At 44.6% G+C, this 16,088-nt stretch overlaps 1 protein-coding gene across 2 annotated transcripts in view; it reads right to left on the bottom strand.

The window, feature by feature from the left end:
- The window catches only part of SPPL2B (signal peptide peptidase like 2B), an 80,785-nt gene that overhangs the window by 24,308 nt on the left and 40,389 nt on the right, over positions 1–16,088 (bottom strand). For both annotated transcript variants that reach the window (XM_040325606.1, XM_040325595.1), the window contains exons 2-7: positions 14,053–14,172; positions 11,623–11,805; positions 7,287–7,376; positions 6,393–6,532; positions 3,117–3,262; positions 1,097–1,193 (exon numbers count right to left, since the gene is read on the bottom strand). In XM_040325606.1, the coding sequence (XP_040181540.1) occupies positions 1,097–1,193; positions 3,117–3,262; positions 6,393–6,532; positions 7,287–7,376; positions 11,623–11,805; positions 14,053–14,172 (776 nt within the window). The remainder of the gene's footprint in view (positions 1–1,096; positions 1,194–3,116; positions 3,263–6,392; positions 6,533–7,286; positions 7,377–11,622; positions 11,806–14,052; positions 14,173–16,088) is intronic.

Raw genomic sequence — 16,088 nt, 5'->3', positions numbered from 1 at the left:
TGCCTGGGTGTGTTCTTACTGTGGGGGGGGGGGGAGTGGCCTCACTAGGGGAAACACTGATCCTCGGTTCATACAGTGTATGAACCGAAGAAAAGCATTTCCCCTGCTGACAGGAACGAGAGCTGTGTGTTTACACACACAGCTCCCGTTCCCCGCTCTGTACCGAGCGATCGCGTGTGCCCGGCGGCGATCGCGCCCGCCGGGCACACGCACGGGAGTCGGGGGCGAGCGGGGGGCGCGTGCGCGCGCCTCCGGCGGCGCGCGTGCGCCCCTAGTGGCGGCTAAAAGGTAGGACGTCATAATACGTGATCTCGCCTAGGAGAGCCACCTTGTGGACGTATTATGACGGTGCGGCGACGGCAAGTGGTTAAGCCCTGCACAAAATCCCTTTTGCTTTTTTTTTTTTTTATTATTAGGGTGGTATTGAGCTCCTCCTTTTTGTGCCGTAGGGAGGTCATAAGGTGATGGGGTTTAGGGGGTCACGTGGGGGGGGGGGGGTCTCGCCTCTCCTTTCTCCTCCTCCTCTTTCTCTCTCTCCCTGGCGTCCCTCCCGCCTCTTGTAGGTGGGGAGTGGGACGGGGGATTGGAGGAGAGGGAGGGGGAGGCCGATGGTGCCCATGGGGGGGATAAGATAATGTAGGAAAGTATTTTTATTTGAATATGTACGGAGATATCCTTTTTTTTTTTTTTTTTCTGTTTTGTTTTGTTTTGTTTTGTTATTGTTATTTGTTTATTGTATGTGATGTAATTTGGAAAATAAAGAAAATGAGTAATTATAAAAAAAAAGTCCACCAAGACATACAATACAGATTATTCAGTAATTGGAACCTATGAATTATCATTTTGGTTCTGCTCCTAGAAGGAGCACCACTATCCCCCGCCCCCTTATCTTCATTCTTTTACCCCCCTTTTCCCCAGCCCCAGAAACATTACACAGAAAGGTAGGGCCATGTAGCATTTTTTCATGAAAGAGTAAGCTATACATTTTATTTATTTAATTATGCTGTGTGAATGGGAACACATAACAAATATAAAGTAAGTGTTATCCCAATACAGTAGATTACAGATAAAATACAACAGTGCTCTAGTTTCTTACCTGCACTTGCCATATGGGATTCTGCGGACAAATGGGAAGAGACAACTGTATAGACCGATGGATGCAGCCAAACAGAAAATTGCAATGATTACATAAACTGCAAAAAAATAAAACAAAAGTGATGCATATGCACTTTTTACTACACATTTTTAAATACTGTTGAAAACAATCATAGCAAAATATTTCTGGGGCTAAGCCACATGTGATAGCCTATACTGTATATCATTTTTGCTAAATGTGTATTGATTTTCTGCGAAGACCAGTTGTATCTTAGTGATTGATATCATCAGTCATTGATTAAATCACATTGAATTCTCCTTTTAATGCAATCAGTTTCTGAAAGGTATGCACTTCCATTAAAACGATCTTATAGTTATGCATATAACCAGAATAAAGGATTGAATGTATGCTCTAGCTAGTGGTAAAAAAAAAAAAATCTACCAACCAACCAACCATCCATCCAATAAAATAAAATGCAGTTCCTAGGAGCTAGCTTTAAGGAAGCAGCAAGATACTTTCTCAGAGGGAAGCCTGGTATATACAGTGGAACATCACCCTGCCATAGGCCAATACCACACCAGATTTAATCCAGTGATACAAAAACTGTGTGCCACTTGAAGAATTCAGAAAGAGAACCTGCCTTTGATGTAGCAAGTGGGGAAAATGCCATTAAAAACATTAATCTTTCCACTGCCAGACCAATTCTCCCATTTTTCACACACATGCTACAAGGGCACATTATTGCTGTGAAAATTGACTAAAGCCCCCCCCAAACGATATATAGATCTTTAATAAAATGAATATTTAAGCAGATGACAAAAAAAGTAAAAGCACTGGTGTAAGAAGGCTCTCATAGGATCAGGTACCCGGTTTGATCAGGGAACAATTTAAAGAATAGGTTATCCCAACATTTCATATTCCTGATACGTGTCTGCTGTACCATGTACGTGTATGAAAAAGTATCCTGTTCTTTTTGTATTGCCTCCTTTGTGTGAAATACCCGGTGTTCCTGGCAGTCCCTCCACTTTCCTATTAAAAACTGACCACACTGGGCACAAGAGCGGCCGACGCAGTAAAGTTACGACGTTTACGTTAGGCTTTTCCCGGCGTATAGTTGCCCCTGCTATGAGGCGCAGCCAATGTTACGTATGGCCGTCGTTCCCGCGTCAAAATTTGAAAAAGTTACGTTGTTTGCGTAACTCGTCCGTGAATGGGGCTGGACGTAATTTAGGTCCACGTCAAAACCACTAAGTCCTTGCGGCATATTAGGAGCAATGCACACTGGGAGATTTCCACGGAAGGCGCATGTGCCGTTCGTGAAAAACGTCAATCACATCGGGTCACAGTAGATTAACATAAAACATGCCCCCCCCTTCCACATTTGAATTAGGCGGGCTTACGCTGGCCGATTTACGCTACGCCGCCGCAACTTACGGAGCAAGTGCTTTGAGAATACAGCACTTGCCCGTGTAAGTTGCAGCGGCGTAACGTAAATCAGATACGTTAAGCCGCCGCTAAGATACGGCAGTCTACAAGAATCAGGCCAATAGTGTATACTTTAATGTTTATGGGACACCCACAGACACTGCTGGGCTCATTAGGAATAATGGTGATTGGACAGGTAAAACTTTTTTAAATGCTACCATTTAGATGAGCTGGTGCTAGGAAGACTCTGCAGCCAGTCTCTCCTACTTTGTGCCTAGTCTACAAATGGTCACTCATGTGATTCATGGCACAGACCATGCTATAGAACCTATGGCCAGCTTGAGACCAGCTTTAATAAATTGCAATAAAATCATCACAGATGGTAGAATTGTTTCTTTTTTTTTTTTATGCACAAATTAATGCACATTTAAAAAAAAATGTACACTAAAAAATAAAGCAATGCAAGTTGCACCATTTTGTACTGGGCTTGTTCTTCCTAAGTTCCTCATCTAATGTGAGAATTGTGTAGGGCATGTACAGTTTGGCAAGCATGAATAGAACAAGCAAGATAAATATCCAGCCACTGTTTCTTCACCTAAGCGATCATAGAATTGGTAGAGAAGAACCAACATTGAGCAGCACATGACCACAAACACACAGATCATGACAGGCGTAACATCCACAGTCTCATCATCATGTTTCTTATCAGATCCATCATCCCTCTTATGCTTCATGTACCGCCTGCAAGTAAGAGAAAGAAAAACAAATGTTACTCTTATATTTGCTTACAGATTTTTTTTTTTTCTAAAATTTTGTATTTTTTGGGGTTAGAGTGGCAAGGGATAAGAACCCTCTATTTATTTATTTATTTTTATATTATAAAAAAAGAAAACCCCAAACTTTGAGTTGTCCCCAGAAAAGTAAGAGGGGAAATCTTTCTATGGGACACTAGTTCTAAGTGACCTGGGGTCCCCAATGCATTGTCTTAATTTGCAAGGGTTTCCTCTCACTTCCTGTTTTGGCTATGGGACAGGAAGTGAAGGGAAATCTCCTCAATGGGACACAGATGGCAAAAAAATAAATTGACAGAGGTTATGACACGCCCTTATTCTATCAAAAAGGGAAAAAAAATAAAAGAAGTTTTGCCCATAGTTATACTTTAATGTAGAGAAGGGTTGCAAAAAAAAAAAAAAAAATGAAGTGTCACTAAGATTTCCAGAATCAAAAATTAGGCCTAAACTATATATGAGTGACTTTGATCTGAGCGATTTAACTTCTTGCTGCCAATAACCTCATTTGCAATATATCGATGTCAATCTGTTGCAAATTAGGTGGTATCACAGGCAAGAATGGGGGAACACCACCCCACTGTTAATTTTTAACGTCAACTTTCGATTTAGGTTCAGTCATAGTCCTTGTATTTTTGTCATCTGAATCATTTTAGTTTTAGTCCTATTTTAGTTAACTAAAATCTCCTATACCCACCTGAACTTCTACTTCCCTCTGAGCTCTGCCGGTCTGTTAAAGCCCCAGCCCCCTGATCCTATTGGTAAGCTGTAATGGCTGAAAGCAGAGGCGGCTCTCTAACTAGGTGGTAGCATAAGGCCTTGCACTCACAGGGGCCTCGTGACCACCTAGTTGAAGAGCTACACTCTGGCGAGCAGAGGGTTAATGCTGCAGCTGCCTGTGAGCTCCATGGCCAGGCAGTGGAGAAAGGACGGTGCCATGGCCATGTCTGTGTCCTGCAGAGGAGGCGGGGCCAGCACTGTGTTGTCCGGTGGAGAAGATATATTCCAGCAGTCGGCGCAAAATGAGAATACAATTATTCCCGCTGCTCCAGAGACGCAGATCGCCCCCCACTGGAATTCTGCGCTGATCGATTCCCGCACACCCTGAGAAGGCATCTGGTGTTTGGTAAACAGAGGAGAAGAGGAGGGTCCTGCCGGGGGGGAAGCCTTTACCAGGGCTGTATGGAGCTGATGGAAAGGGGGAGGTAGGAGAGAAGGTGTCCGGGCCGCCCCTCTTCAGGCAGGGGATCCGGGACTCCAGCTGCAGGGAGAGGCACAACTACCATGCCACAAACCCTTATGCAGCCAGTTAACACCAGCATGAGAGAGAGCCTCAGCCACTGGTCTTTATCACTGTCCCATCCCCCCTACTCCCTTCCTCCTGATCATCAGTGCCACAGTCAGGGCAAAAGGCTGAGTGTTGACAGAACATAAAAACAAGGATACAAAAGCTGCCAGTTTGTATTTGGGTACTGATTAGGAAGAACCCTTCAAGAACTGACCCTAGTTTAGTAAGTGGCTTGGATGAGCAATTGCTGTGCATAGTCCTGGAGTAAAAACTGTTTATTGCTTTGCTGAAAAAAGGGCAGGACAAACCTGCTTGAACTGTTCCTATGTGTCCCTGTCTAATGCATTGTTTACCACTGCTAAAACCAATTGAGCATGTTACTCTTAGAAAAATATATATACATACACCAATCAGCCATTATGACCACTGACAAGTTACATAAATAACATTGCTTATCACCTTAAAAAGGCATCTGAAATTTGGTGGGATAGATTAGGCAGGAAGGGAACATGCTGTCGCGAAAGTTCATGTGTTGAAAGAGGGGATAAATGGGCAAATGTAAGAATTTGAGTGATTTTGACAAGGGCCAAATTGTAATTACTAGATGACTGGGTCAGAGCATCTTCAAAACTGCAGCCCATTTGAGATGTTCCCAGTCTGCAGTTGTCAGACCCTACCCCAAAAGTGTCCCAAGGAAGGAAAACCAGCAAACTGTTAACAGGGTTTAGTGTGGCCAAGACGTACTGATGCATGTGGGGAGCGAAGGCCAGCCTGTGTAGTCCGATTTAACAGAAGAGCTACTGTAGCTCAAATTGCTGAGAAAAGTTAATACTGCTTCTGATAGAAAGGTGCCAGAATACATAATGCATTGCCGTTTTCTGCATATGAGGCTGCGTAATCACAGACTAGTCAGGGTGCCCCCCATGATGACCCACGTCCACAGCCAAAAATGCCCCCGATGAACCATGGAGCAATGGAAGAAAGTGGCCTGATCTGATGAATCACATGCGTTCTTTGACATCATTTGAATGCCTGGGTGCTTGTGCACCGTGCGTACCTGGGGAAGGGATGGCAACGGGTTGCACTATGTGAAGACGGCAAGCTTGCAAAGGCAGTTTGATGCTTTGGCTAGTAGTGCCAATGTCTCAATGGGTCAGGGCAGTTTTGAAGGGGAAAAGGGGGGAACCTACGCAATTAATAATTGGGTGATCATAAGGTTAAGGCGGGTAGGCATAGTGTTATGGCTAATCGGATATATATATATATATATATATATATATATATATTATTATTATTTTTTTTATATATAAATATATATATTTTTTTTCTTCTTTTTCTCTTTGAAAGTAAGAGATATATAAACACATGTGTGCACATAGATATAGAAAGGGGATATATATAAGGGGGGTGACCATGTGTGGGCGAGCGTAAAAATATGCCTCCGGATATGCTCTCCCCTCTTCTTACTCCCCCCTCTCACTTGTAAAAGTCCCCCCCCCCCTCTTTTTTTCCCCCACACAATTTGAAGGGGTACAATGGGGATAGAGGGATATGATCTTCCTTCTCCCTTTTTGAAAGTAAAGATATATATAGATGTATATAAGCACAGGTATAGAATTGGGATGCACTTAGTCGGGTAATTATGGGTGGGTGGGGTTAAAACATGGGGGGGGGGGGGTTGGGCAGCCTGGTATCTGCATTTTTTGTGCAATAACAAGTGATACGACAGACATAATGTTAGTTCAAGTGTCTAGTTTTTAAAAATAAATTCCCACAACACCTAAAATATACTTACTTTTTAACATCTCTGCTACCTGCCCAATAGCCACCAATGGCTACAGTTCCTACAGCCATCACGAAAATGATGACCATGTTGTAGTCCAGAACAGGCTCATTTGGTGCATACATGGCCACTTTTACTGAGGGACCGAATGTCTACCAAAAAAAGGGTGAGAGGGTGGTTAGCTAACAATTAAGTAAGCAAGGCACATTTCTTAGGAAAAGCTATGATTGAATTGAACTCAATCTTTATTACCCTTGGAAATAGAAAGTAAAGCACAGTAGGCAATCTAAGTGGTCTGCCCAATTGGTAGTCAGATGTTATTTATTAATATGATGCTTAAAGCGGGGGTTCACCCTATAAACCACAAAAAAAAAAAAAAAAAAATTCTTCTACCATAAAATCAGGCATTGTAGCGCGAGCTACAGTATGCCTGTCCCGATTTTTTTATCCCCGTACTCACCGTGTACTCGTACATCGAAGATACCGACTCCCCTCGGGGAATGGGCGTGCCTATGGAGACGGAGGATGATTGACGGCCGGCTCTGGCGCATCACGCTTCTCCGGAAATAGCCGAAATAGGCTTGGCTCTTCACGGCGCCTGCGCATAGCCTGTGCGCAGGCGCCGTGAAGAGCCGAGACCTACTCCGGCTGTCTTCGGGGAGAGTGACGTGCCAGGGCCGGCCGTCAATCATCCTCCCTCTCCATAGGCACGCCCATTCCCCGCGGGAGCCGAAATCTATAATGTACGAGTACACAGTGAGTACGGGGGTAAAAAAATCGGGACAGGCATACTGTAGCTCGCGCTACAATGCCTGTCTCGATGGTAAAATCGTGTCACTGAGGGTGAACCACCGCTTTAAGATACGTCAGCTTTTCCATGTACAGTATTCAGCATTTTTTTCTTACCTTACTGATATCCAACATATCGCTGTAGCTAAGTAGAGCCACTGGAATATCAATCTCTTCATACTGAGTACGATTACCGCCAGGAGGGACCTGAAAATAGTATTAATACATTCAATACTAGACAAAGGTATTATTAAAATTCAATTGTCATCAACATTCTCAGGCTAAAGAAACTATTAAAAATCAATGATATTTGTGGCTTTGGATGCTTGTGGCTTTTAGGGGCTTGCATACAATAATTTGTATCAGAAATTGAAAGGCAAAAAGGCAACTGAACTCAAAGGTTAGACTATGAGCTGCCTTAATTGATCTTCACTGCCACCTTTAGACTATTCCTGGCACTGCAATTCTGCCACTGTAAACAGCACACCTGACCCTTAATATCTACTGTATTATAGGCTATGCAGCATCTCCATCCAGGGCCTGATTCACAGATTCTTAAGTTGGGTACACACCAAGGCTGGGCATACATTATACCATTTTCTGGTACAATTTCCCTTTAGATTTACCAAAATCATATAATAATAGGTAGAGCTCTGCGATTTTGGCCCCCAAAAAGAATATGCAATTTAAAAAAAAACAAAAAAAACCTTGATTCACGATTCAAATCAATTTTTTTTTTCTGATGGACATCGCGCCGGCCCTAAGAAGCTGTGGGCAGGAGTTTTTAGGCGTGGCCGCCGGCTTCGGCCTAGTCCGCCACAATCCTGGGAAAAGGCCACGGATTAGGCTAAAAAAAAATCATGCCCTCAGCTCGCCGCGATCCTGGGAAAAGGCCGCGGACTAGGCCGAAGCCGTGGCCTCGCCTAAAAAAGCCTGCCTGCAGCTCGCCGCCATCCTGGGAAATAGCCGAGGCTTCAGCCTAGTCCGCGGCATCCGGCCTTTTCCCAGGATCACTGCAAGCTGCAGGCAGGGTTTTTTAGGCGAGGCCGTGGCTTTGGCCTAGTCCGCGGAGACCCGGTCCTATCAAAAAAAATAACTAAATCAATTTGGTCAAAATCTGAATCGATTTGACCTCACAACGTTTGTATTCAATGAGGCAGGCACGTATACTACATAGTTTAAGGTAAATATAAAGAAAATTGAATAAGAAAATTGCATAATGTATGGCCAGCCTAAGAAAATGTAAAGATTGTTAGTATAGTGCTTTCGACAGCCGCATATGTACGTGAACATAGCGTCTGATTTTTCACTCAATGTGTACAGAAATCATACAGAAATAATCCAATAGAGAAAAACATGCATGATCAAAAGCAAAAGAACAAGCCAGAAAAAGGTGGCAACAAACATAGAAATCATACACTAGAAAGAACATTTTGCGGTTTAGTTCTCCGGCTCAGGTGCAAATTATTTACTTGCAATCGCACCTGAACCAGTCTCACTCCATAGAAAGCCAGATAGGTTCACATGTCATACAAATCGCATGTGGTTTAAAAATCCAATTCGCATATATGTGAAACGAGCCTTAAACTTGTCATCTGCAATCTAACCTCTGCCTGTCATTTGCACTTAACTTCTATCTGCTGCCCCCCTCAACTCCTTGCCTGTTTGACTATGCTTCCGTTTTCCACCTGCTGTCTGACTAAGGCCGGCCATAGATGGTGCAAATTTCCTTCCTGCAACCAAAACATTTTGCACGATTCCTCCATCAACACAGACAGTGCTGACAGGAAAATCTCTCCTGCCAAGCAATTGTTTTCTCCTGGCAGGGGAAGCCAGTGGTTATAGCAGCCGCTAGCAGTAATCGCAAGTGAATCCGGCAGGCTGGTTGTACCCAGGTTGATCAAATCGATCAGCTTGGTGCATTCAGCCTGCCCACACACGGTTCCGGCTAAACCAGCTGAGATTGAAACAGTCTATGGCCGGCCTAAGTTTCTCTACTTGGTATTCTGCCTGTTTGTTGGTTCACTGTGACCACTGGATCCCCTAAAAGTAGCCACTGGGGCATCGGCTGTATAATATTCAAACAGCCAGAGAATCTTGTAAAGACCTCACACTCCAGGAATAAAGAAAGCTGGATGGCCACACTCCTATACAATTACTTTATTCAAGTGCAGAATATACTACTGTGTCCCTAGGATAAAGCCACCAGCTCAGACACCTACCTCGTAAAGGTGATGGCTACAAGGAATACCAACCTTTTGGGTATGAAAAGAAAGTCTCTAGTGGGTTCAAACAGCAGTTTCTAAAGCACAGACAGAACCAGATTCAGATGTCACAGGGAAACTAAAAGGGAGGCACTACATACGTGACTCCATGTACAAAGGTCTTAATCAAGGAAAGTGAAGCCCACAGTACTTTGAAAAAAGTAAAAAAACCTGACTCTTAAAAAGCATTGAGCGCAAGATGGTGCGCTGCTCAGGAAGGTGTGAAGATTCATCCCACATAGAAACTCCTACAGTGGAAGCCTTGAGATTCACACCAAGCAAAGTATGCCTTCCACATGTACAGATCTTGACAGAAGCAGCCTTCCTATCTTTTATCATTGTACGAATCAAGGATGAAGAAACGTTCCTGGGGCTGCAATAACCAGGTTCTTAAAGCGGAGCTCCACCCAAAAGTGGAACTTCCACTTTAAGCACTCCTCGCCTCCTTAGATGCCACATTTAGCATGCAATTTTTTTTTGGGGGGGGGGGGGCTTCGATAAGAGTGGGACTGCCTGTCCCACTTCCTACTTCCGCCCAGGGACCGCCTCGGTGACTTCTCCTCTCGCCTTAAGCGGCCCCTCCCTCTAGGCGATCTCCTGAGACACCCGACAGGTCCCAGGAGATCGCCTGACCACTCAGGGAGCGCAGAGCCGCCTCGCGCATGCGCAGTGCGTTCCCAGCCATGAAGCCGAAAGCGGTCACGGCCAGGTGCCCACAAAGGCGCAGGCGGGGGGGACGGGGGGGACGGAGCTCCGGGCAGCCGCGTCGCTGGACCATGGAGCAGGTAAGTGTGTTTATTAAAAGTCAGCAGCTACACTTTTTGTAGCTGCTGACTTTTAATAAACCTAAAAAGGCTGGAACTCCCCTTTAGGCCAGTGACCACAAAACAGAATGGTAAATCGGTCCTTAAAACAGAAGTTCCTAACATTCTAGGAAAGCTCAATGAACAACTTCCAGGAATCTTACTATATTAAAGTACCACCCGGGCCTGCACCATTCCAGTACAATGAGAATCATTGGAATGCCTTTTTACTTGATCCTTCAAAGCAGATGAGAAAGAAGCTTTGGGGGAGGAAAGAGATTCCACAGAGTCACCAGAGCATCCACTAGATGACATTTGACAGTAGAAAATCTTCCAAATGAACAAACAGCAGAGCTGAAGAGAACATGTCCGCTCTCCAGAAGACACGGGCAAAAAACGAGGCATGAAGGTTGTGGGCGGAATTATCCTGTACAGGCTTTTGTGTTGCTAGTGTCCATTTCTCCTGTAGGCAGGAGTACAACCCAACATCTTAAGAATTTCTGTGTCCCTCAATGGACAAGAAAAAAAAAAATGAAGCTTCTGTAAAGCTTAGCATCTTGAGCCTAAATCTGTATCATTAAAAGTGGAAGTAAAACCTCTCAGGCTGCATTCATACCTGAGCGTTTTGTCGCCTGAAGCATGAAGCTCCAAAACGCTAAAGGGCAAAAAATACATTATTCTCAATGGAGATGGTTCACATCTCCACTCCAAAACGGCTGACGCCGAACCCCTGAAGCTCAAACAAGTTCTGGACCCTTTTTTGTCGCTCGAATTGAGCGTATTTGGGCGTTTTTCTGTTTTTAACATTGGTGACCCTAGACCTGTCCAAAATCACGGTAAAAAACACAGCGATAAAAAACGCTGCAAATATTGCGGCAAAACACACCGCAAAATTGCGGCAAAACGCTACGCTCAGGTGTGAATGCAGCCTCATTGTTTTCAGCCAAGGAAGCTGCCATCTTGGTCTCTGTTTAATCTTCAAATGCCACGATCCAGCACGTGTGATCAGTTATGACACCAGCCATTGGTTGGTTTGACAGTTTGGCATAGAGCACAACCAGTGTGACAGTTACATTTCTGGCACGTGGCATCTAACTGTTTTTTTAAAACTGTTAAATCGATGGGTTTACTTCCACTTTAAATTGCTAGAATTTTATAATGACAAGATGCAGAAAGAAATGCTTGACTAGTAACCAGTATCTGGGAAAACAGATTTTAGCACTGGGGACCACTTGTTTTCCCTCATTTACAACCTGTGTTTGGGTTGGAGGAGATACCTACCTTTTATAAGCAAAAAGTTTAGGCTGTTTATTGGCATTGCAAAACGGCAAAGTATGTCATCAGAAAACTGATCATGCAAAAGATCCATAATACCCTTCTACTCACCAGCCGCTCCCGACTAACAATCAGTAGCCCACGTGCTCCATTGATTTGCGCCAGTCGCACCTTATCATAAAAAGTGCAATTTCCCCTCATTACCATCGGGATACGGTTACTGAAGCCACCATCTGGGACATCCGTGGGGGAACAAAGAACAGATGCAGTCTGATCTTGAAGATGGAGCGAGGCCTACGTTTAGGACAAGATAAGAACGTGTTTAATCAAACGATCAAAACAGCGGATTTCTGACAAATCGCATTGTGTGAACGAGGGCTTTACCCCACAACCGTCAAATGTCAACTCAATCACTCAATACAGCAATTGCATGGGTTTTTCCACACATATTTCTAATGCAAATTAATTAGCAATGGAAAACAAACTGTATTGCAAAAACAATTCTATTTAAGCTATATGGCAAATTAAATATGGAGTTAGGAGCTTGATATGGCTTTTTATGCCTACACTGCAGATAGAAGATTAAAAGTGTGATGCTCACGCTGTCACAAATGTGGAAAATTCTGAGTGAGTTTATGATGAAAACATTGAATAAGCAGAGGTAAGGGTGAGTGAAAACCAAATATCAGAACAGCTGGTAGTGCTAGAGATACACTATGAGGATGATTTACTAAAGGCAAATACACTGTGCACTGGAAGCGCACTTGCTCCAAATCTTAGTAAAGGAGGTAAAGTTTTACTTTGCAAAGAATACCCAATTACATGCAAGGAAAATCAGAAACAGCATTTCTTCTTGCACATGCAGAGCTTCCCCTCATTTAAGAGCATTCCCTTAAGCCTAGAACACAAAGGTTGAATGTTGGCAGGCATCGGCTGGTTCAATAGAAATTGTCTGACATTCGGCCTGTTTGTATGACGGACATTCAGCTGGCCTCTGTCGAAGGCCCAAGACCAAAAAAAAAAAATCTGCCTACCAGTGCTCTGAACAAACATCAGAACAAAAACAGCAGGGAAAAAAGATAATAATCGCTGTACTAACATCAGATTGTTAGTACATCGCCTCTGACCTGAGATGTCAGTTTTTTGTAGTGGTGTACAGGGATTCAGTTCTAGAGCAACTGCAATTGAAGTGCACAGTATAATTGCCTTTAGTAAATCAACCTCAATTAGAGGTCGACCGATATGGGTTTTTCTCTGGCCGATGCCGATATTTAGAAATCGGGGCGGCCGATTTTTGGATTGGGATGCATTATGGAGGGGGATGGATGGTGCTGGGTGTGGGATGCATTGTGGAGGGGGATGGATGGTGCTGGGTGTGGGATGCGTTGTGGAGGGGGATGGATGGATGGTGCTGGGTGTGGGATGCGTTGTGGAGGGGGATGGATGGATGGTGCTGGGTGTGGGAATGCGTTGTGGAGGGGGATGGATTGGTGCTGGGTGTGGGATGCGTTGTGGAGGGGGCTAGATGTGTGTTGCTGGTGGTGGGTGGGGGGTGCGTTGTGGAGGGGGATGGATGGTGCTGGACGTGGGTGGGAGATGCGTTGTGGAGGGGGATGAATGGATGGTGCTGGGTGTGGGATGCGTTGTGGAGGGGGCTAGATGTGTGTTGCTGGTGGTGGGTGGGGGGTGCGTTGTGGAGGGGGATGGATGGTGCTGGACGTGGGTGGGAGATGCGTTGTGGAGTGGGATGAATGGATGGTTCTGGGTGTGGGTGGGGGGTGCGTTGTGGAGTGGGATGCGTTGTGGAGGGGGATGGATGGATGGTGCTGGCGGTGGGTGGGGGATGCGTTGTGGAGGGGGATAGATGGATGGTGCTGGCGGTGGGTGCGTTGTGGAGGAGGATAGATGGATGGTGCTGGCGGTGGGTGGGGGATGCGTTGCGTCGGATTTCCAAAATACTGTAATTAAGCATATAAGCTCCGTTCCGTGTTGAAATTAACGGTGAAATCTAAAACTCTGGTGGGTGTAATAAGATGTCCGCTTGCCCCCTTCACACTCTATTACTGTGCAGGAGTGTGGGGTGTAGAAAGATGGCGGCGACGGAACGTCACTTCCGGAGCAATCTGTGATGGGGAGCCGAATGTGACACTAAACCGGCAGCGGCTCTGGCTTGTGACATGTTTGCTGATGCTTTCTTCCTCTGCTACAGCCCGCCGAGGTAGGGGGGGGGGGGGCTGGGCGGTGCTAGTGAAACTTTCTCTTTTCCTCTATAGGGGCCGACGCACAGGCTATCGACGGCGCGGGTAAATTCATTTCACGTGCTGCTGTAGGTGGAGCGGGGCACTGGTCAGCAGGTTTAATGCGGCAGATGAAAATCGGCCTAATTTTCACAATAATCGGCCGATGCCGATTTCTTAAAAACTGCCAAATAATCAGCCGATATCGGTCGACCTCTAACCTCAATAGCTCTATGGAGAGACATGTAATCAAGTTAGATAAACAGATACAGTTATGGAATGTAAGGAGGGAAGGCTTACTTACAGCTTTGGTCAGGTCATGAGGCAAATGAGCCCATTGTGAATTAAAAAGAATACAGTAATCTTTGGCACTCCCACCACTTTTCTCTGATGTCACATGAACCATTCCATATTCACACAATACCTGAAAGAGATCAAAGACACAGCTGAATATTCTGTCCAACTTTACAAAGGAAATTATTTTAAAAGAACATCCTGATTAATCATTTATTTATATATAAAAAAAAAGTATTAAAGCCCAATGTTACCAAAAACATTTATTTTTTAAAGATTTGGATACACAGGGTAAGAGGAAATACTTCTGCCCAGTCTTTTTTGTTCTCTGTAAACCATGAAAGATTTTCCCTCCTTCCTGTGTCGGTGACCCAGCGTGTTGGTCATATAATGTTGTGTACAGAATCCATCCTCCCACACTCCTCATGCACAACGGCTTTGCATAACTGAAGTTTTACAAAAGCTTATAGACCTTTCATGTTTTCCAGGTTGTTAAAAAAAGAGATTTTTAATACAGCTTACCTGTAAAATCTTTTTCTTGGAGTACATCACGGGACACAGAGCGGCATTCATTACTATATGGGTTATATGGAGTACCTTCAGGTGTAGACACTGGCAATCTCAAACAGGAAATGCCCCTCCCTATATAACCCCCTCCCATAGGAGGAGTACCTCAGTTTTGTAGCAAGCAGTATGCCTCCCAAAATGGTCCTCAAAAAAGAGGGGTGGGAGCTCTGTGTCCCGTGATGTACTCCAAGAAAAAGATTTTACAGGTAAGCTGTATTAAAAATCTCTTTTTCTTTATCGTACATCACGGGACACAGAGCGGCATTCATTACTATATGGGATGTCCCAAAGCAATGCTTACAATGAGGGGAGGGAGAACATCTCCAAGACAAAAGGATTTAATTTAGAGATATACTCAAATCATAATAAATCCAACTTAGTTGAGAAAAATAATTTTAAATTTTAAATTTAACTCAAAAAAGAGGAGCCCCCGGAATCCGAGGGTCTCAAACTGCAGCCTGCAGCACTGCCTGCCCGAAGGCAGTATCAGTATTCCTTCTTACGTCCAACTTGTAGAATTTTGTAAACGTGTGGACAGAAGACCGGGTTGCCGCCTTGCAAACTTGAGCCATAGAGATCTGGTGGTGTGCTGCCCAGGAGGCGCCCATGGCTCTAGTAGAATGAGCCTTTAATGATACTGGAGGAGGCAACCCTTTCAAGCCGTAGGCCTGAGTGATTAATTGCTTAATCCACCTAGAAATGGTGGACTTTGCAGCTGCCTGCCCCTTCTTGGGCCCCTCCGGTAGAATGAACAGCACATCTGTTTTCCGGATCTTCTTTGTAGCTTTAAGATAGGCCTTCATGGCCCTGACAATATCCAAGGTATGCAGCAACCCTTCCTTTCTGGAAGTAGGTTTAGGGAAGAAGGATGGTAATACCAAATCCTGGTTCAAATGAAAACTGGATATGACCTTCGGTAGGAAGGAAGGATGAGGGCGGAGAACGACCCTGTCCTTATGAAAAACAAGATATGGTTCCTTACAGGATAAGGCCGCTAGCTCCGAAACTCTTCTTGCGGAAACTATGGCAACCAAAAATACTAACTTCCTTGTCAGTAGAACCAAAGGAATTTCAGCCAACGGCTCAAACGGTTGTTTCTGTAAACTTGACAGAACAAGATTTAAATCCCACGGACAAAGCGGGGATTTAACTGGAGGTCTAATACGTAAGACCCCTTGAAGGAAGGTCTTAACCAGCGAGTGGGTGGCCAGCGGCCGCTGAAACCACACTGACAGAGCAGAAATCTGTCCTTTGATTGTGCTTAATGCCAATCCTTTATCCACTCCTAGCTGGAGAAAACTTAATACTCTATCGATGGTAAATTTGCGAGAAAAGCCATCGCTTGGACTCACACCAGCCTACATAGGCCTTCCAGACCCTGTAATAAATCACCCTAGAGACCGGTTTCCTGGCTCTGATTAGGGTAGAGACTACTTTCTGAGACAGACCTCTACCCCTGAGAATCAGGGATTCAGCTTC

Source organism: Rana temporaria, chromosome 1 (assembly GCF_905171775.1).
Source record: "Rana temporaria chromosome 1, aRanTem1.1, whole genome shotgun sequence".
Classification (NCBI taxonomy): domain Eukaryota; kingdom Metazoa; phylum Chordata; class Amphibia; order Anura; family Ranidae; genus Rana; species Rana temporaria.
The sequence above is the reverse complement of the archived record's forward strand: the minus strand, read 5'-3'. Positions and strand labels throughout refer to the sequence as shown.